The sequence below is a fragment of the Nesoenas mayeri genome (genome assembly GCF_963082525.1).
Source record: "Nesoenas mayeri genome assembly, chromosome: Z".
In the NCBI taxonomy this organism is placed as follows: Eukaryota; Metazoa; Chordata; class Aves; order Columbiformes; family Columbidae; genus Nesoenas; species Nesoenas mayeri.
This window is the reverse complement of record NC_137542.1, coordinates 52,473,758-52,495,994: the sequence shown is the minus strand read 5'-3', so window position 1 is coordinate 52,495,994 and position 22,237 is coordinate 52,473,758. Positions and strand designations below refer to the sequence as shown.

General features: G+C 40.9%; 1 protein-coding gene across 3 annotated transcripts in view; it reads right to left on the bottom strand.

Annotated features, from left to right (window-relative positions):
• The window catches only part of ARL15 (ARF like GTPase 15), a 224,468-nt gene extending 203,670 nt beyond the window's left edge, over window positions 1–20,798 (bottom strand). For 2 of the 3 annotated variants that reach the window (XM_080362287.1, XM_080362289.1), the window contains exons 1-3: window positions 9,173–9,273; window positions 6,387–6,477; window positions 5,701–5,757 (exon numbers count right to left, since the gene is read on the bottom strand). In XM_080362287.1, the coding sequence (XP_080218413.1) occupies window positions 5,701–5,754 (54 nt within the window). In that variant the 5' untranslated portion in view covers window positions 5,755–5,757; window positions 6,387–6,477; window positions 9,173–9,273. Of the gene's footprint in view, window positions 1–5,700; window positions 5,758–6,386; window positions 6,478–9,172; window positions 9,274–20,482 lie in introns of those variants that run through there. The other variant, XM_080362288.1, reaches the window with a different exon arrangement.
• Window positions 20,799–22,237: the final 1,439 nt, after the last annotated feature.

Here is a 22,237-nt window from a genome sequence, read left to right as displayed (position 1 = left end):
GAATGGCATTTGAGATACTAATGCATTTAATTGCTTGAAAGCCACCTTTAGAAACATACGTATTTATATCTACACGCACTCATACAAGTGGAGCTACTGTATGCAGTTACAGTCTCTATTAAATGCTGTAGTTTTCTACTCTTCAACAACATAATACCCAGCAATATAAACCCATCAAAAACTCAATGCAATATTGTAGTACGTACATTGTTGCCAATAAAAATTAAGTTGCACTTGTCAAAGGCCTTCATATTACAGAATACAAATAGGTTTAAGATTTGTGTGAAATACAATCAAGCTGATCAAAATACAAATATTGCAATAGAAGGCTGATCTGAAAAGGGCTATTTACTTCAAAGGGATCGTAATGATGCCGTAGAATAGCCCTCCCAAAAGTATTTATGGCTGTACTTACACATGCACACAATCTCAAAGTGTTTTGAAGAAAGCAGACTATAATCGTAAAGAAGCTGTACCAGCAAGAAATTCAGCAGACCACTGAAAAGTAATTTCAGCAGTTGAGCAAACATTTTCAACTTTATGGTGAGAAGCATTAAAAACACTGAGGACAAACCTGATGAACAGACTGATCCCACGTGTGCTGTAATGTGTTGTTTTGTGAAAAAAGTTAATGATCCTACAAGAAATATTATTTCTAATACATGGTGGTTGCCCAGCTGTTGTTAAAAGCAAACACAAACCAATCAGAAACAATCTACAATTCACTACTCGAAAGCAACACCACTTTTGAGACGAGTGTAACAACAGGGCAATAAATACAACTAAAACAGTTGTATGTAAATACTATGAATGGTATATACTACTGACACTATTTCCACTTGTAAATCACCTGTTAGATTCTTATTTCTGCAGCTGTACAAAGTAGAGGATGTGATTGCAAACACACAAAAAGAGCACTGCCTGCAACTTCTAGCATAATCATAGGGCAGTCTTTTACCACAGTTTAGAATTGCCCAGTCAGACTCCAGGAATCCTTCCAAATTAACTCATTTTTTTGCAAGCCTCATGACTATGCAGAGTCCTAGCCCCTGGGCTATAGACTGTGGAAAAAAATTCACTTTCACTGAAGACTCATTTCTAGCCATTTTGCTCTGTCAGTAAGCCAAACAATACAGCTAAATGCTGGATTTGTGCACTGGCTATGTAAGTAAATCAACATACCCCACCACAGCCTTGCTGAGTCCACAGCCACAGGGCAGCTCTAACTTCAAGCATGTGACATTTTTGATAAGAGATTGTTGGGATTTTGAATACCTGTACTAGGCAATGCACTTGCAATTTACATCCTAGATCTACTATTAATTTAAAATAATTAATTTATATTTTTATAATTAAAGCCTACCTGGTTCAAGCAGCTGGTCTACAGATTTGCAATAACAAAATGGACATACTGTTATTAAACACAAGTCACTGCCAAGACTCTGGCGACAGCAAGTACCTTTTAGTTAAGGCTGGAAGTTGAAAACATTTACACCTTTCCTTTCCAGCAGTCTACCCACAGAATACCAACAGTGACTGTGAATGGAATTGTTCACATTTCCCAAAGGGTAGCACATAAAAGCACTTTTTCCTGCTGCAATTTTTTGCCTTTGTTTTGCTGCTCATGTCAAGGACACGACATGGGAAAGGGAGGAGTAGACAGGATATGCTATATGAGCTCTGTTGTTACTTTAACTTTACATTTGCCAATGGGAAATCACGTCAGGGAAGGGACGAGTCTCACAGGAAGCTTTCCATACTGTAAGTCCCAGGCTGGCTCCTGAACCTTTCGAAACATGCGCCCATGATTACCTCTTATTCCATGAGTGCCTTGAGTTAGCACCTCAGTTGGTTTCCCTTCAGAGCTTCCCCTTCACCACTTCATGAATAAATGTTATTTCTGTTTTGTGCTAATGTCAGCCAAATTCCTTTTCATACCAGCTGTTCAAACCAGTTCAAGAAAATGAATTTATGATTGTAAACAAAGACAAATGTAAGTGAATTCAAAGTGAACAAGAGAACTAAAAGCACATTTACATCATATACTATACTTACCATATATAAACTATAGTAAGCACAGCTGCATAAGTGTGTCATTTATTTCAACATCTCACAGCACAGATTCAAGTCAAGAGGCTACCAGCAGCCAAATATCAGTTACTCATTATTTTCAATGCAAGGCTGCTAGAGTGCATCACTTTTGCCATACCCAGCATCTGAGAAGCAGAAAGCTCTACAGGAGGCTTTTTGTTATCCTTATGGTGTTTTTTTTAAATGAGTGTTTTTTTAATTTTTTATCTATTTTTCTTCCTAATGCATACCAGCAAAGGACCACACTTCCACCAAGTCTCCTTAGTTGTTCTCTACAGTTCTCAGCACTGCAGAGGCTTCTGAATCACCAAGGAATAGGAAAATTAATTTTTGCGTATTTCTGGAGCCACATTTAGGGGGTAGGGACAGGAGATAATACCCTGTTCAAAAAAATCTTATTATTATATGCAAACACTTGAGAAGGAAAAAAGTCGAAAAGCTTAAGTACCAAGTACCAGAGTACTTTCCAGAGAAGAGTGTATGCATACAATCACGCACACCTTTTCTGAGGTGGAGTCCTAAATATCTATAAAGGCGGCAAATGTCCCATTATAAAAACTGTCTTACAAGACAAAAAAAATATGGATTATTTTTTCCTCTTAAGTTCATGTAGGTTGAACTCACCATCATTATTTTATTCGGATTTTTACCTGGTTAAGAAAATTAGATCAGAAACAAAAAGAAAGTTAATGTTAATATAATTATAAGCTCTGCTACAAGCTGTCATATGCTTGCATTTTCCACAGTCATGCAGATTCAAGAAGTAATTTATCTGCCTGTTCCCACACTTCCAACTGACACATCTGACTCAGACACTGGTATAGTGGAAGATGCAGAACCATATGTCTGAAAGACTGGTACTTCTGCCAGAAGGTACTAGCTGTGTAGAACACACAGAGGAAATGGAGATTTATTTTGGTTGGTTGATGGGCTTTTTAATCTGAAAAGTTTTAACTGAAGTTTATGATAATGTTTTCATTTTAGGATACACATCTTTCAGCTTCAGATCCTTACAAGTATCTATACAGTCTTTATATTAACCACTGCTGCTTTTCTACTACCCCCTTTGAGTCTACACACTTCTAAGTAATCTTGCCTGGTTTAAGCCTCCAAAATGGTCATCACATCTCTCTCTGCACTCTTGCAAAGATCTACATTTTTCATAGCTCAAACCCACAGAGTTTTCTCCTCCTAGTCATGGTGGCTGAAGGTGGCACAGACTCTTTTGCCATGGATAACTATATAAAACCTTCCTCCATCTCATAATCTGTGCAGGCCAGAAAAACAGGAAGCCTGTTTAATGGAGTAGTACAGCTGAAGTAATTGGGGCTCAACAGTGTTACTGATAACCAGCTTGATAACAAACTAACAATTGAGATGTCTGTAGTCCAAAGGACCAAGAGCCTTTGCAAGGCACTTGCAGCACAATACAGCCAGGACCCGTGGAACTCTAAGTGCCCAAGTAACACAGTACAAACTGAACACATGGTGCTGGTAAGGGCTGGCATCTGAGAGACTGCTTAGCTTCTGGATAAAAAACAATCTATTAACAAAAACAACTCTATATTAAATCTGCAAAACAGCCTGCAGTAGAAAGCACACAATATGAGATATAAGGAACTCATTAAATGACAAATACAATCTGGAGTTTCATGTTTCGCTTCTTGACATCAGCAGGGAGCATCATTCTCACTAGCTGCCAGACTGCTCACACACCTGAGGAGCAAACCCAGTGACCAGGTGACATGACAGAGCATGAGCAGGGCACGGTGCAGAGGAACTGTCACACTGCATTTCGGCATCGCTCCCACATCAGCAGGCCTCTCCCTTTGCTCTGATACCAGAGCTGTCCAAACCTACTCTCCACCCAGATCACTTGAAACTCACCTTTCCAGTGACAGGCACTTCTGTATAAGAAAGTACTCTCGACACCTAGCATTTTCCTAAAAGAACTATTTTAGCCTTCATATGGGACACAGGTTGTCCCAATACACTGTGCCTACTCATACTCATCATCCTACTCACCTTCCTCCCTTAAGTTACTAGCAGTCAACAAAATCAGTTCCTCTTTGCGTTTTCATAAATGAAGCTATATCCTTATATTTTGTAATTTAAAACATTGAACGAAATTAAATGTTACACTGCTCAAAAGGCCACAACGAGATATGAGTTATCCAGTTATCACTAAAGCTGCAGCTACCACATCTTAGAAGTGTACTGCAATATAGACACCACACTTACCTCTTTGAAACTAAAACAGAACCAATTATTGTCAGAGGGTCTATTTTGCTATACATTATAGCTGCTTATACCCAATTCTGCAATACACACTCAATTATACTTGGACATCCTCTCAAATTGATTCAGACAGCTTACTATAGCCTCTAAGGAGCTGACAGATGGTTTGCATACCTTGCAGCCATTAAAACCTCACACTTGAACTCTGTGATCCTTCAAGATAAGCATACTCATAACACATAGGAATTTGCAGAGAGAAGGTCTTCCTAAGGAGCTTAAATACCACATGAAAATATACCTTTGACTTTTCAAGTAGCAGTTTCCTCGATGAGGATTTTATCCATATTGCCCAAATCACTTATTTTCTACCTTTCAGAAAAGTAGTTTAGATGTTGAAAAGATAACATAGGCAAATGTAATGGGAAAAAAACTCAAGCATATATTAAATCCTATCTGGAACCAAATTCTAAGAATAAAAGCAAATGTTAAGCTTTGTGATTCTGTTCTCAATTAAGACTTAATGGTGGTATGTAGTCCTCATCATGGTTGTTCGAAAGCCACCTACCCTTTTGACTGTACAGCCTAACAGAATGGGAAGCAGTATTTGCCAGGCTTCCTCCTGAAAAGTCTTAACAGTAAGAGCAGCATTTCCACTCCAAAAGCTCCAGGATTTGAAGGATGATTTGAGAAAGTGTCTTACACATTGGGTAAGCAGAGGTTACACAATGAATTTCTATGAAACACCCCATTCATCTAACTCAGGGGTGTCAAACTTATAAAAATGAGTTTTCTCATCTCTAATTGGAACAACTGGGAGCAGTAAAAAAAAAAAAAAAAAAAAAAAAAAATTAGCATATTTGGGACATATGTTTGCAGTAAACCACATATTTCTTCTACATAACTTACTTAAGGTTTGAGAAGTTTAACTTCACAGTATTTGGAGAATATTAAGGCATTCCCGACCAAGTTTACAACAATACGTGCATTTAGCTGACATGTTGTAATATATGACGTTAATGAATCATCAAGGATATTTAAAAACAAATGCATACAAATCCTTCAGCAATTACATTAGGCCAGAATTCTCAGAAGCTGATATACATGAATTCCAAATTTTCTTACACCTTAAAATGCTGGCTAAATTTTTCTCCACCTTTTTAATTAAAGTGCCAAATACTTTTTCTGTCCTAGTATCAGTAAATCTTTGAGAGAGTAAAACCATGCTGTAGTCTGTTTATGCAGACTAATATGACAAATCCTTTTTACCAAGTGGATTGCTTATTCCTGATTCAATAAACTAAGCAACTTCTTTTCACTCAAATGGCATTAACACTAACAAAAATTATTTAGTTAGTTATAACATGGCCTTACCGTGTAAATGCCAATTCTACAAACAGCAAATGAGAGCTGGATACATTCAGACATAGTCTAAAGAAATTAAAATAAAGACATTACCAAGAATGCTATTTATTAAGAATTAGTTTTCTTCCCATTTCTCCCCTCTCCCCTGAAAGAAACACTGATGGTATATTACTTTATGTTTCTCCTGTAAGACTGTATTAAACAAGCTGAGAAAAATGCAATATAAATTCAGATTATGCAGATATTTATTGCCTTTCATACAGAAATAGCTGCCAACACCAATACACTTACTAATTCAGCATTTCATTATAGGCCTCAAATTACCTAATGTTCCCCAAAATGCCTGTACACAACATTAACATTTTGCATGCAAGCTTTCAGTCCCATTTATTTTTATCTACTCTGGTTTCAAAACAACCTTCAAGAGATATTTTAATAGAGTAATGTGTTTTTTGGCTTCTTAGTGGACTGTAAAGAGCTTCCGTGTTCAAATACTATAGTTCTTATCTCCCTGTATCAAATTATCTCCTTCTATATACCAAAGTAATGCATATAGTTTAACGTTTCTACATTTCTGAAGTCACATTCCTTTAGTTTTCTGAGATTTTCATGTTCAAAAGAGAACTCTGTACTGTCTTGAATATTTTACTTGATCTGTTCTTATAGCTGTGAATAATCATATTAAAAGTTTTTACCCTGAACTTGCTCAACTTCCAATCTGCAGTGATGCCACAATTCTATGTCTTCTGCAGTCACCCAGAGAGGCTGAGGACGGATTATGAATTTCTGATGAAACAGATGAAAAACACCTTCTTTAAAAAGCATAAAGAAGCGAGAAAACAAATGCAACTCCCCACCACCAAAATAAAACCTATTGTAGGTTTGCCATTTTTTATACACAGTCAGGTACCATAAACCAGGCTTACAATAATGTATTCAGAAGAGTAATTAAGGAACTAATTTAAATAAGGTATTTGAGAAGTCACTGTAGGCAAAAATTAAAGCAAACATTTAAATTAAAGTGGAACATTTTTACTACGTGTTTAACAAGTTCGCACATCATGTGCATGTATTTTAAGATGTTGAAGTTGAAGTGCTGGATATTACAGACTTCAAAAAGTATCAATGAATTTTTTTTTTCCAGTCTCTGCTTTCTGAACTCCCTCCCCCCAAAATATCTGCAGTTGTGTTGCCCATTTCATTAGAAATGTGATTTAAAAAAACAAGACAGCAGATCTTATAAATTATGAGTTATAAAAAAAATATGTAGCAACATTTTTCTTCTACTGTAACTGTTAAGTTTAAATTTCCAACAAACAATATTTCATTGAACTGTCTGAAAGTCAAAAAGTGAAGCAGGAAAAACTGAGAGCAAACCTCAGCAGCACAGGTAATCTTCTTCCCTTACTGGAAGTAATCTAGAATATTATTACAGACAAGGAAACGCTGCTTTAAAGCACCATTTAAATTGACAGGATTTTTTTTCTTTTTTTTTTTTTTTTCCTCCCAGCTTTGAGAGCAAACATTAAATTCTATAACTTGTGCTCTCAGTTCTCCACAGGAAAAAAAAAAAAAAGTCATAGAAAAACAGCAATAGAACTGACTTTTACAAATCCTATGCTATACAAAGTGATGTATAATAAATACTCTTGACAATATTTGCAGAACTTGTTCTAAAGGTTCCACAGATGACTTCCCCAAGCAATCTTGTCCAGTGCTTCATTACCCTCCCTACCAGATGGTGTCCTAATATTTAACCCGAGTCTGCTGCAATTTAAGCACCTACTTAAACACAGGGTGATACATACAGTGATTTGTATTTTCAGTATCATGACAGATCCTATGTTGATGGCAGACCAAACTTTATATACATAGTATTAACTAACGTTTATTTCAGGTTGCAAGGGAAGTAAACATGCAGCAGCAAACCGTTATGGTTTCTCGATATACACAGTTTGCATGTATTCTAGACAAGCACAGCATTATAAATTGTCTTCCTTGTTTCATTTTTGTTCAGTACTGCCACACTGTACATTCATGGGAGAAATAAGCTGCAGTTCCAACTCCCCAACAAAAGCCTGTGGACCCTTGTTCAGAAGAATAAAGAAAGCTATGTCTGTCTTACCTTACTCATCTGTTGCTGCATTTGCTACTGTTGATGTTTTGAATTCAACAAGCAATTACAACACATGAATTCTAAAATTATCTCCTCTTTCCATCGTCATATATAGTACCAGTGAATGTTTCCCCTATTGATTTCTCAATGAAATATTAACCTAACCCCTTCGCTAAGCCTCCAAGATAATGCTTATGATATGCAGTCTATAGTATTGAAAAAGCTAATTAATTCTAATGCTGTTATTATCTTCTCTTACATTCACCCCTCCTCCTCCCCAAAAATGCACATTTCCCCCATTATTATTTCATGTTGATCACTGAAAAAGTCTGAGGAATTCATATAAATAATTTGATGTTTAATGATACTAACCTACAGACAATCGCTCTGATCACTGAATTAAAATATATGCAATAATCTGCTGCTGCAATGCGGAACTTACTCTTGATACTTGTAATCTTTCATTACTTTAGTTTGCAACTCATTTTGGACCACACAATTGGGCAACAAAACAATTGTTGGATAATTTGCATTTAATTTACTTACAGTTTATTGTTGCTTTCTGAAAGGATTTTACATGGTAAGCATGAAAGTAAAAGAAAAAAATGTAAAAATATATCTACAAAATATTACAAAAGAAAGATACCTTGTTTGATACAATGATACAAAGACTTGCTCTTACACATCTAAAGTGAGAAGCAGGGTCATTAGGTCAACTATGTTAAACAACACAAGCATGCATCTCTGCCAATATGCACTCTTCTACTTAGGCTAAGGCTCATCTCACAAACATTAAATAATTTCTTCAGCTGGAAAAAAAAACTCAGGACTAACATACATATTTGCCCAAAACTTTGTTATTTTAATCTTATGTTGTAAAAATGTAATTGTTCGTGACTTAGATGTCTGCCTTGCAGCTGTGCAGCCTTTAATTCACCACAAGCATTTGTTCTGTCCAATTTTTAAAGCATTCAATCATCAGTACAAATATCAGTACAAAATAATTCTAGTATTTGGCATTTAAAACAAAAAAACCCCCTCATACAGCTCTGACACAGGCACACATTAGTCTGCAACTGCACAAACTCATTGTTTTAAAATCTACACCTTCACCAAATACAAACTGGAATTTCTATGGATGATATTTATGAATGCAAATTTTGAAGATATTAATCAGAGTATGTTCTGCAACTGATCCCTTAAAGCTGCAATCACCAAGCTGAAAGTACGAGTCTCAAGAACTTGGGTGAGCAAAAGGAGGGGAGGGATCCTAATCAGCTCTCGGAAAAGACAAAAAAGGCTCAACACCTGGCAAAACTGCAGGAGCTGGTACCCTCAATTCTGCCCACCAACAGAAATACTCACCTTGACCTTTTTTGATAGAAAGAGCTTCTTCAAATACATGGCAGATAAAACTAACGCTAGAGGCAATGTAGGGCCACTGATGAACGAGGTGGGTGCCCTGGTGACAGAAGATACAGAGAAGGCAGAGTTACTGAATGCCTTCTTTGTCCCTGTCTACACTGTCAGCAGCTGTCCTGAGGAGCCCCATACCCCTGAGGCCCCAGAGGAAGTCAGGACAATGAAAGAGTCTGCCTTGGTTGATGAGGACTGGGTTAGGGACCAGTTAAGCAATCTGGACATCCACAAATCCATGGGTCCACATGGGATGCACCCATGGGTGCTGAGGGAGCTGGCTGAGGTCATTGCTAGGCCACTCTCCATCATCTTTACCAAGTCTTGGGAAATGGGAGAGGTGCCTGAGGACTGGAGGAAAGCAAATGTCACTCCAGTCTTCAAAAAGGGCAAGAAGGAGGACCCAGGTAACTACAGACCAGTCAGCCTCACCTCCATCCCTGGAATGGTGATGGAACAACTTATCCTTGGCACCATCTCAAGGCATATCAAGGATAAGGGGGTAATTAGGGACAGTCAGCATGGGTCCACCAAGGGAAGTCATGCTTAACCAACCTCATAGCCTTTTATGAGGACATAATGAGGTGGATAGATGATGGTAAAGCAGTGGAGATGTTTTATCTTGATTTCAGTAAAGCATTTGACACAGTCTCCCACAGTATCCTTGCAGCTAAACTGAGGAAGCGTGGTCTGGATGAACAGGTAGTGAGGTGGACTGTGAACTGGCTGAAGTAAAGCTAGAAAGTAGTGGTCAATGGGACAGAGTCCAGCTGGAGGCCTGTATCTAGTGGTGTCCCTCAAGGGTCGCTACTGGGACCAGTACTATTCAATATATTCATCAATGACTCGGATGAGAGAATAGAGTGCAATGTCAGCAAGTTTGCTGATGACACCAAGCTGGGAGGAGTGGCTGACACACCAGAAGGCTGTGCTGCCATCCAGCAAGAACTGGACAGGCTGGAGAAATTTGGGCAGGGAGAAATTTAATGAAATATAACAAGGGCAAGTGTAGAGTCTTGCATCTGGGTAGGAACAACCATAGGTTCCAGTATAAGTTGGGGAATGACCTATTAGAGAGCAGTGTAGGGGAAAAGGACCTGGGGGTCCTGGTGGACAGCAGGATGACCGTGAGCCAGCACTGTGCCCTTGTGGCCAGGAAGGCCAATGGCATCCTGGGGTGTATTAGAAGGGGGGTGGTTAGTAGGTCAAGAGAGGTCCTCCTTCCCCTCTACTCTGCCCTGGTGAGACCACACCTGGAATATTGTGTCCAGTTCTGGGCCCCTCAGTTCAAGAAGGACAAGGAACTGCTGGAGAGAGTCCAGCACAGGGCAACAAAGATGATTAAGGGAGTGGAGCATCTCCCTTATGAGGAAAGGCTGAGTCTCTTTAGCTTGGAGCAGAGGAGACTGAGGGGTGAGCTCATTAATGTTTATAAATATATAAAGGATGAATGTCATGAGGATGGAGCCAGGCTCTTCTCAGTGACAATCAATGGTAGGACAAGGGGCAATGGGTACAAACTGGAACACAAGAGGTTCCACTCAAATATGAGAAGAAATTTCTTCTCAGTGAGGGTGCCAGAGCACTGGAACAGGCTGCCCAGGGAGGTTGTGGAGTCTCCTTCTCTGGAGACATTCAAAACCTCCCTGGACACATTGCTTTGTAATCTCATCTAGGTGTTCCTGCTCTGACAGGGGGATTGGACTAGATGATCTTTCAAGGTCCCTTCCAATCCCTAACGTTCTGTGATTCTGTGTGACCTTATCTTTGCTTTGCCATAATTCTAAATAAATTATGGCACTAAGTATAGTTCCAAGACCACAAAACCAGAAAATATTATGATAAAAGGAAGTTGTTCATTTTTTCCTGGTGATACGTCATTTCAGTAAGATAATGATTAAGGTGCCCTCCTGCCCATTCATAAAGAAGTGATCCACCCCCAGTAATCACTTGGAATCACTGCACCTTTTGGGCAGTAGCTTTTCAGCCCGATCCTTCTCTGCACCTTTTTTGCTGCATACAAAATGTGAAAATTAGTAATACAACTGTAAACGATAGGCAGAATTTAAGGTATCTATATGTATTGACCCTGAAATAAATTCTCAGCATTTACGTGTTCTAAAGAATGTGTACGTACCCAAAAGCACACACAACTACGCTACAGAACAGCTGGCAGGAACTTTGACCAGAACTGCTGTTTCCTAAGCTTGTGCACTGAACTCCAGGTAGCAACTTGAAGGTTCCTCTTTCTATGCAAGATGTCACAGCCCTCTAGTACATTCCATTAATAACATTTCTAATTTGAACTCCTCAAATTATTTTTTATACAGTTCCAAGAAATAAAAGACACACCATATATTTTCATATTCTCCTTAAATGCTGAATAATAAGATTTTTTAATACTGACCTTCTTTTTCGCAACTATTAGAAAAATAAATCTGAGTCTAGACACAAGAAGAAACCTGATGCTGATGGAAAAGCAATATGTGAACAGGAAATAGAATTGGATTCAATATCTCTCCTATCATCATAAAAAGTAATCAAGTGAACGCACCAGAGGAAAAATGCTTCCCCGTCTTTCAGGCAATATTGTCACTAGAACAGTTTTCCATGACTGTTTCCAGGAGTGCAATGGTCCAGGCAATGAAAGACACAGATCAACCAACACAATATGAAAAGCTGCAAGAACAGCATAGACATTTCTTAAGAATATTGGGCTTCTTCTCCAGTCTTGCTGAAACCTGAAATTATGCAAGTTTATAGGCAAGAATAAAGCACTGAGAGAATAGATCATTCACTGTAGTATGCATCACTGCTCTGTGGTCTACACAGGCTGTCAATCCAGTTTCAGGTTCACTCAGTGTTGTAAACCTTACATATAAAGTCAGGAATTTGTTGGGACACAATGTTGGAAAGTCAATAGCCTTTGCTCATATGTCAAGGCAGAAGGAACCCTTTAGCTACACGTCCTTGGAGCAGATTAAGCATTTTCATAAATCCTTCTGAATTAAAAAGTCTCACCTCCTGTGCAGTCAATGCAGTTCTGTTTGCACTGGGGAGCACTCCTGGACACCATACAGAATATCTCAATTTTCTGACTGCAGTTTCCTGTTCTAGAACTAAATCTTGCTGTCCCCTCAATAAGGAGGGGTGGAGGTGTTTAGCACACAGCTTAAGCATCAGGACATACGGGGAGTTATATCTCAGGGACAAATTCTTAGATTCTAGCATTCACAGCCTCAGGATCTTCACAAGCCTGCCATAGCATCTGAACATCATGTTTAATAACACCCTGCAAAGGATCTGTTTTCCAAAAAACTGCAAATTCACATTCTACTCATCTTGGCCTCCCCAGTGTTACTGCACAAGTGAGACACAGAATTCAACCATACCTTTGGGAAAAAGAAGTTCCTGGATTATAACTGTGATCAAGTTCTTTACTAGGAGAAATGACTTATTGCCTATTTACCCTCTCTTTATGATTTCAAAGGCGTCTATAGTATTGCCTCACCACACCATTCAGCTGTCTCTTCTTCAGATTGAAGGGCTATAACAATTTAATCCCTCCTTGTATGGAAGCAATTGTTTCTTTCAATTACCATATTATCCTTCTCTATATCGTCTTTGGTTTCACAATACTCCTTCTGAGATGACGCAACTAGAAACACAGCATTTTCAACAACAGCAAACCTTGCATTTAAGCAGTGTAAAAAATTATATTTTTTTTTTCCTTCTTAATACTCTAAACTTGTTGACAGCTGTCTGGGTTGAGATGACATTTTAAAGAAGGACCCTCTTTCCCTTTCCTGAGCACTGATGGTATTTTAGTGCCTATCCATGCATCTCTACTGTCAAGTGACTTCAACTATAAATATATGCAACTTTGCATTTACCAGCACTGAATTTCGTGTGCCATTTTATTACCAATATCAAAAAGGATACTACGATTTTTTTTTCCCCAGGTCCAATATGCATCCTTAATATTTGTTTCTGCATCAGCCCATCCAAAGCATATTTGGTTTATACAACTAAACACAAACATGAAATTTCCTTGTAATCTCTGCATTCTCTTCTCCGTCTTATTCACTGCCAGAGCAGGACTATCAATGCTCATTTATGAAACTTACTATTGACAGTTTGCAGAACGATTACTTCATTTTTAATTGCTTCAGTTTTCCATCTCAGAGGCAAAATCATATAAAGGAAGACTAGGCAGCAGTTAATGTAAAAGCTCATAAAACATAGGAAACAGATGCTTCTTCCATTCAAAAGTTCCAAGTCACAACAAGAAAAAACCTCTCCAAATTCACTTCCTCCATGTCAACAGTTCCTACCAGATCTTGGATGCCACCTTGCTTCCCCACACCCTCCAATGCCAAAAGTTAATGTAGTCTGTGAACAGCTTTTTTTTCCTACTCCTCCACTAAAACATACCCCATAAAAGCAAAGCATTGTACAAAGATTCATGTTCTTTCTGTTTGTCCTTGTAAGAAACAACGCTGTAAGGCAGGACTGCACAAGAGGACTTGTCAGCTAGACTTCCTGCTTTCTGTCTCTTCCTCAGATAGCAGGAAGGTACTTACACCCTCGTCTTGGCAATTAACATAGTCACCTTGCCAGGCTGCCAGTGAGACAAAAGAAAAGTTCTGCACTCTAAAGAGCTCCAGTAGGAGATAAGCCAATCTCTTATTTAATTGCAGATACCCTACTTGCGTCCCCAAGTACTTCTATACAGTCAGGCAGTTTGCACTTCTGAAAGTTTTGTCATACATACAGTGAAAAAAAGCAAAACCAACATGAAGATTCATTTCAAAGTATTATGAGCCAAAACCCAAACAATCACAAGATTTTAAGTAATTCATATGTTTTTTTTCCTTACGCTTTTACAGCTGTTTAGGGCTGCATTTTTGCTTTTAAATTTGAAACTAAAAATGCTTCTTTTGTTAATGGAAAGCTGATATCCTCACATAACAAAACTTCAGAACTCACTTTAAAAGAATAAACATCACAAGCTGGCAGTAGTAAAAACATGAGCTGATGTTGCTGTTGACAAGCCAAAAATGGTAATCAGCATGGGGTATTAGGAAGAATAACCTGTTTTTACTAAATTCAATTTTCTCACTTATGAAAAGCTTGCATTTGTAACCTTTTGTGAAATCCATCGCTATGTTGCCTCAAGCTTGGAGGTCTGACTGAAAAACACAGCAGCGTACTGCAGAGCAACTTGAGGACCAACAAATATTGAACCTGGGACTAATTCACAAGGATACTGTAGGGCTATTCACAACAAACACAGACCAGCACATTTGCAGAAACTGGGACTCACTTTTTGATACAATACTAGTTACCACTCTACTGCAATCCTTATCACAGAAAAGGCAAAATGGTAAAGGAATTTGATTTTAAACATGCTATTTAACTAATTTCTTCAGTGTGTTTATCTGTAGAGAATGAATTTTCTGGTTCTGCAATATTCCTGTGATTTTACAGAATCTTGTGCTGGAAATTATAATCACATTAAGGCACTCTCTTGTGTTCCCAAGGAATCTGCATCAAGTTTCACTGTTTGTAACTTCCACCTTTGAATCAAAAGTTTACCTGGGGAATTCCATAATGCTTCCTATTGCAGAATCAGCAAATGCAGCATTTGACTTTTATCTTCTACAAAGGAACTCTACACTTCTGCTTGTTGATCTGTGTTCAGCCAAGTAACTTCCACTGAGTTAAGTCACCATTGTTTTTATTGCCCTTTCTATATAGCTGATTACATCGTTCATTCAGCAAAAACTGTCTGCAATACTGGCTAGGTAGATTCTACCAAGGAGGAGGATTTGTTTTCCAGAGCACATCTTCAGCTACATCAGGTTCTTGAACTCCCAAACTTAATTAAGTCAGAAACATGCTCATTCAGGTGATGTCATCTCCCAGAATGGATTCCATTTGCCATGCACAGTTGATTTAGGTTTGAATGTCATGCTTCATAGAGCTGAAATACCAACAGGAACCTAGCCACAAGAACTTCCTTGCATGAAAGTCACAAAAATTTGTTTTGGGATTCTTCCTCCATTGCTATGCTGATGCAGAAAGTAATTAGAAGCAGCAGCACTCTCACTGCCAGATAAAGTGACCCTGGCAACGGATACAATAGCAAGTAGTGCAGCACAGCAAAAGCTGGTGCTGAAGGCCAAGTACTTGTAATACATACTTTACGCATTTTACTTCAGACTAGCCCTGATCTGGTCCTGTGGACTGAAAATTCATTAGTTGAGTACATCCTTCAATCTGGTTTCATCTGAAAAATATCAAGTTGACATGATCTGCGATCACTGTGCAATGCAAACCTACATACAGTACTTAGAGGTGGCTTAAGATTCACTTCAAAAACTTACATCTGATCCAAATGCTAATACTGTTGCATGTGCCCTGTACACTAGTTGATCTTACATAAGTTAGTTGCCTTCTTTCCTGCATTCAGCTATATCCTTATTTTTAAATCACTGTCAGATCCTTCATCCTCATGCCACATCAGCTTCACAAACTGAAGGAGGGATAGCATCTTAAAATACAAGCCCTTGTGCTGTACAGAAGGTGTAACATTTCAAGGATGATAGATGAGTCAACACACAGCCCCAACAATCCTTATCATCACATGACAAGAGACAAAAATTAATATGATGAGGGGTGTTTAGCAAACATTAAAAGGGCAAGGCTACATAGACCTTTGTTACTCATGTTGCAGGTGATGCATCAAAAACCTATACATATCTCAGAGGAAAAAAATCTAAGGTTCCTAGTATGGACCCTGGCACACCTTTCCTTAGTCAAAGAACAGCAGCTACTAGTTTACAAAGTTTCAGTGAAGTAAGACTCTAACCTTCAAACAGATGTCCTCATAATGCTATTTGTAGTACAGGGGTGTCAATCGTATTTTCACCGGGGCCACATCAGCCTCGCGGCTACCTTCAAAGGGCCTAATGTTATTTTAGGACTATATAAATGTAACTATTCCCGCTGTAGTACAAGAAAGAGTGTTTTCTATGGCCTGCAGACACCAAACAATGGAACAGGCAACAGCAATGGAAAGACAGGATCTGAAGTAAATTAGAACCATTAAGTAGTCACGATCTATCCTGTATTACCACTTTCTAATCAAACCTGTACAATTAAATTAAAGGGCCCAACAAAATAAAAGGGAAGGTCTTAAAGATAAGCTGTCCAAAAGTTGCTCAGAAATATCTTTTATTTTCTTTTAATATCACTTAATGTTTTTAAGAACACCACAGCTTGATATATGCAGCTTTCCCCAGTCAAGAAAGGCTTTGCCTGAACAGTATCCAGAAATTGAGGTCAAGACCATTCAGAAATCAAGAAACTCTGAAGTCACTTAAAGGCCTATTCATCCGAAAAATTAGTTCAATTTACTCAAAAACTACCCAAAGTTTAGCTCCTCTGTGCACACATACATAAGTAAAATAGTTCATAACAGCTAACTAATGTACCACTAACTGAAAAAAAAACAAACCAAAAACCTTATTGTTAAAAAAATAGTCATCAACAAAGCAACAAGGTTGTTACTGCACTAAGAGTGTGCACTCTCTTGTCTTCGCAATAGTCATGGTTATGCTTAACTTTTAAGAAGATTTAAAAAAAAAAAAAATCACTAAAGTTATTGTGGTTTTTCATGCAATAAGTGTTGCCTTCCATTTCAGGTTGGAATATAACTTTCATTACCTGCCCAAGAAACATTCTTACATACAACTAAGATACTACACAGTAGAGAATACTATTTAAGGATAAGCTATCTTATTAAATATGCTAAATATACAAAATTAGAGAGATTATCAAATTTATCTTACACACTCCCAGGGCAATATAAGGACTCTTCTTTTTTTGTAAAATCACATTCATTCACATTTCTACATCACGCTCTAAAGTAGCTTTTAAAAGCCCTACACAGATCAGGCTGATACATGCAGCTGTTCAATTTAAGATCCTTATCTAGTACTGAGGGTGCCACTGAAGAAGTATATTGTGAAAGTCTACTCAACAGCTTAAAATTTGCATTGCAAGTACCACATATGAAAAAAGAAGCATTTGCTACTGTTTCCCAACAAGTTCTGCAAGCAAAAATTGTAAGACTGATCACATATCAAGCTTTTCACAAGATGCATCATGCTGTAATTTCTTAAGTATAGTCTACTGAACGTAGGCCAGCCAACACAGGTCTGTGCACACACCAAAATCCTTCTAGACACAATGCAGCAAGAATAAAGCAGAAGGTTGCAGAGACACCACAAGACTATGTAATCTAGTCACAAATCCCTACAAATCTACATTGATGCAGTTGTGTTTGCATAGTATGTTTTAAAGGAGTTAACTTCAAAATAAGGACAATAAACTGCATGAGTAAAAGGTGCTTCTAAGTGAGCGAAGATGCAATTTTTTTTTCCTAGACATTGAACCTGGGTTAGCTATGTTGATTAAAAAACAAAACAAAACACACTCCCAACACTGTAATTACATCAATAAAAAAATAAAACAGACACAGGGCTCAAGAGCCTCTTCTAGCTATTAAAGATACAGAGGCTAATGTTATTCTTTGTTACGATGCAAAACCAGACCAGAGCACCACAGAAGATACTTTCTTAATACCAGTGCTTTATCAAATGCCACTAGTCACAAATCACAGATCACAGTCCAAGATGGCTCCAACTGACTCAGCTTTGAGTAGGTTTTAAACATTTTCAGTAACCTGCTGATATTTGCAGGTGCTGCAGTGTTCAGTATTTCTTGGGATCAGCTCCTTAAAGAAGAAGAAAGTCTCCAACAACATAGGTCCTATCCAAGCAAAATCAGGAAAAGAATGTTCCCATGCCAGTGTGGAAAGAGCTAGCTGAAGCAGACCCCTTCCCCAGAGGGAATGACTCCTGACTCCACAAGGCAGCACACCTGACGTCAGTTATATCCTAGGCTCCTTCCATTAGACACCCCCATTAAGCCCCACTGCTAACCAACACTTTGTCTAATGCACTGTCAAAGTATGACTGCAGCCAGAAACAACTGCATCCTTTGCCCATCTTTATGCAAGGGATGACTGCTGCAACAGCTTGGTCCTCCAGGCTGAAAATGTGTCGTAGACAACTCGTTGCCTAAGTCACCATAATCCCTCCTTTTCGACAGAGCAGAATTTCTAAGATGCTTGAGCCCATTGCTCATTACCACCATTAACAGAGAAAGGCAAAAGAGGACTCATCTCCTTCATTTGGTGAAGACAAGGACTGGAAAGGGAAGTCCTCTACACAAATGTATGTCAAAATATCTGAACCGCCAAACAGAATTTTGTTTTCTTTCAAAGTTATACACACATGCAAAAAAATTATTATTTTTTTTATCCTTTGGTTTAAAACAGCTGATGCCAGTTGCAACAAGTACTCCTAAGATCAAAGGATACCTACTATATAAAGAAGTATGGAAAGCCCAGCAACAAGCACTGGCCAGTGATAGATAAAGGCATCTTGGATTGTCCCAGACTGTCAGCAGACCAGTGCCCTGTTTAAACTATTATCACTAACCCCTGGCTTTCACCATCTATAAAAAATAACTTCGCTGATGTGTAATAACTTCAATGTCGAAAGAGTCCTTTATGTTTCATATGCCACTATAACATGCACTGTAAGACTGATGATACCTTGAGAGAGTCTGTCTTCAGACATTAAGCAAAAAATGCACGAACACTGAGGATTATCATTATCCTGAAGATTCACTTTTTTTTAGAGATGGCACTAATGAAGGTCACACAACAGAAAAGAGGATAAGGATCAGCTGGAGAAAAAGAGCAAAGAAAAAAAATGTAGAGCTACTTAATCCCCTCCCCCTTTAGTTAATAAAAAAACATGCGTTCATTTCCCAAGGCCTATTAAATGTATTGTTCTTGAAGCGGCTGGCCTTCCACACAACAGCCTGTAGCAGTCACCAAGGTTAATGGAAGCATTTCAAAAAGTACGAGATGGCCAGTTTCATCTGGATATAAGTTTATAAAGGAAAATTATCTAAGAAACAGCTCCAGGCTCTCAAGGAGCTACAAGACTGCACTTGGCACACAGCAAGTTTATTATCAGTATTTCATTAACCAGGTTCTTAAAGAGAAGTTGACCTACCATTTCTGCCACACAGGACTCTCTATTCTCCCTCCATTACTAGAATTCTGGAAGGAAAGCCTAAAACGTTTTATTTTTTGGTATAAAGCTAGATAACCCAAACTAAATCTAACCTATATAGACACATGTATAATATTTAAGTATTTAATCTCTTTCTGGTTTAATTAATCTCATCATCAGAGAAGGAAAAGTCAGTCATGCATGCAGCCCTCATCTCAATATGGCAAATCTTTAATCCACTAAAGAGAGCATCTCCCGAAATGCTGTTGACTGATTGATGAACCTTTCTTGAAAGCCTACACCCATGCACATCGCACGGAAGGACATCAGGAAGGCTGAGTCAAGTTTCTGACTCCAAATACTTCATGACTGGGCGCAGAAGACCAACAGTGGGCAGGGGTAGCCAAAAGAGACCTACTCCTTATTGCCCCAGCTGACTCTTTGCAGCCCTTCACGAGGAAGGACGGGGCACAGACTATAGCCTGGTGCTCCAGAAACAAAACCTGAGGGGCAGGGCAGGCCCACTACACTCCCCCGCTGCTACGCTGAAAAGACCAGGTAAGCAGGTACCATACTAAAATAAAGTCACCAGCTCGTCTACCAGCCGTGCCGCGGGGCTTACTTGCCAAGTGTAAACCCCCAGTGAGCCTGCACGGCCAACCACGACCCCAGCTGGAGTGCATGCCTGCGATACGATCTCTCGCAGGCAAATAAAGCCAATATTCATTAAAGAGCAATAAACGTTACCCCTGAACACCAGCTGCCTGGGTGCAGGGCTGATCGCGCCCAGGGTGACAATTTAGTTCATTCAAGCGTACCCTAAGCTCATGCATTTAGGAAAAAAACCGCGACCCGGGTCACGGCTTTAGCAATCTAATAGCGGCCAAATGAGCGGGGCGGCCGCACGCTTCAGCGGAACCTTGCCAGTTTATCGCCCTTTAACAGCGCGGCGGGCCGGGAGAAGGCTCCCGGCTGCCCAGCGCCCCCCGCCCCACCTGCCCCCGCCGCGGACCCCGCCTCGGCACGCTGGGTAACATGTCCGACGGGCCGGCAGCGGGGGGCGGCGCGGCGGGGGGCGCCCCGCTCCTTCCGGGGGACCTACCAGGTAATCCATGTACCAGGTGGCGCCGGGCGCCGCGCTGCTGAGGAGGTCTCCGGGACCGCGGGCGCCCGCCCGGCTGACAGCGGCGCTGGGCCACCGGGAGCCTCGCCGTCAGGGGGAGCGGCGCTTCCTGCCGCCGCCCCGCCGGCCTCGGCGGCGCGGGGGGCTCGACCGCCGCCGCAAGGTGTAGGGCTGGGGGAGGCTCGGCCGCCGCCGCCCCGAGGGCCAGCGGAGGGTGCGCGGGCGCCGGCGCTGCCCCGGCGGCGCTGTCAGAGCTGCCCGCTCCGCACCGCTCCGCTCCGCTCCGCACCGCCGCAGCGGCCCTGCGCGCGCGGGGCGGAGGAGGGGCGGCGGAGGGGCGGGAGAGGAGGGGAGGGGCGGGGCGCGCGGCAGGGCACGCGGCGGGGCGGAGGGGCGGGGCCGCGGCGCAGCCAACCCCAGCCCGGCGTCCGCGGCGCACGAGCGCTCGCCAGCAGCGAGAGTGCCCGCCCCGCCTGGCTCCGCCCCGCGCGACGTCGCTGTCAGCTGATCGCAGACGTGGGGCGCGAGGAGGTCGCTCTTAAAGGGCTACGCGCCCGGCGGGCCGCTCGGAAGCCCCGTGGGTAGCGCCGGTGCCGTTCACCTTCTGCTGCCGCCCTGCGAAGGCGACCGGGGCTTCCACTTCAGACGGGCCGTGGCCTGCTCAGTCGGGCTCTCCCATGCGGCTGAGATGAGGTGAGGGCTGGAGCCGGCTCCGCTGCGGGAGGAGGAGCAGGGTGACCCGCAGGCTCCGGCCGAGGGGCAGGTGCTGCAGCGCTGCGCGCCAGCCTGGGGGCACACGGGAGGAGACCGCCGGGCCGGGCGGAGCAGAGCTGGCGTGTCGCGGGTCTCCGCTCCCCACGCGCCTGCGGCGCTGGGCGGTTTGAACTCGGTGTGGGCCCGGCCGGCGGCTGAGGGAGCAGCCGGGGAGAGCGACGCTGTTCGCAAATAGCGGCGTGTTCCTGGTGCGCAGGGCGGCAGTTTTGTTACCAACCCCGACAGAAACAAGATGTTGTCAGGAGGGACTGAAGTACCTAAATCACAGACAGCTGAGCCCGCCCCCCTCAGTAAACTAACTTCTGAGAAATGTGATGTAGGCAGGTAAGGAGTATATTCTCTTTATCCTACAGCATAATTCCCTATGCCACCTGTGAAAGCAATGCTCATGTCTTGTACTGCAAGCTGACATCTGACCTGCAGGCTTTTCCGCAGATTTGTAATGTTAGCAATACCAACTGTTTTGCTGGAGAAAAAGAAGGAAACCTGTCAATATGACTGTGGGATAGGAAATCTAAAAAGATAGTGTCAAGTGACATATTTTCTAGAAGATGTAATTAAAAAATTGCAAAAAAACAGGTAAGGAGTAAATGAGGATTCAAGAGCAAATGGAAATGCGTTTTTGTAAGGATATTAGTAAGCAGTTGGCCTGGATCTGGTAAACTGGGGTGGGGGAACAGCAATTGCTGCTCTCAGTCTTGTAATGGATTAAGTCCTGTTGGGAACAGGCTCGGTTACAGCATCCAGTCAGTGTCAAAGAGTGTTGGTAAGTTGTTCTTCCACCCTATCCAAAAAGCAGGTAGTTCTTGTCAATGGGTAGTTAATTTTCCTCATGTGTCTAGACCAGACTTGCTTCCTTTGAGCCCCCCTTACTTTACTTTGGGAGTCAGTGTCAAATACAGCTGCATAGCAGGTTAGATTTGATTTAGATGAGTACAAATGAATTTGTTTACTTTGAAT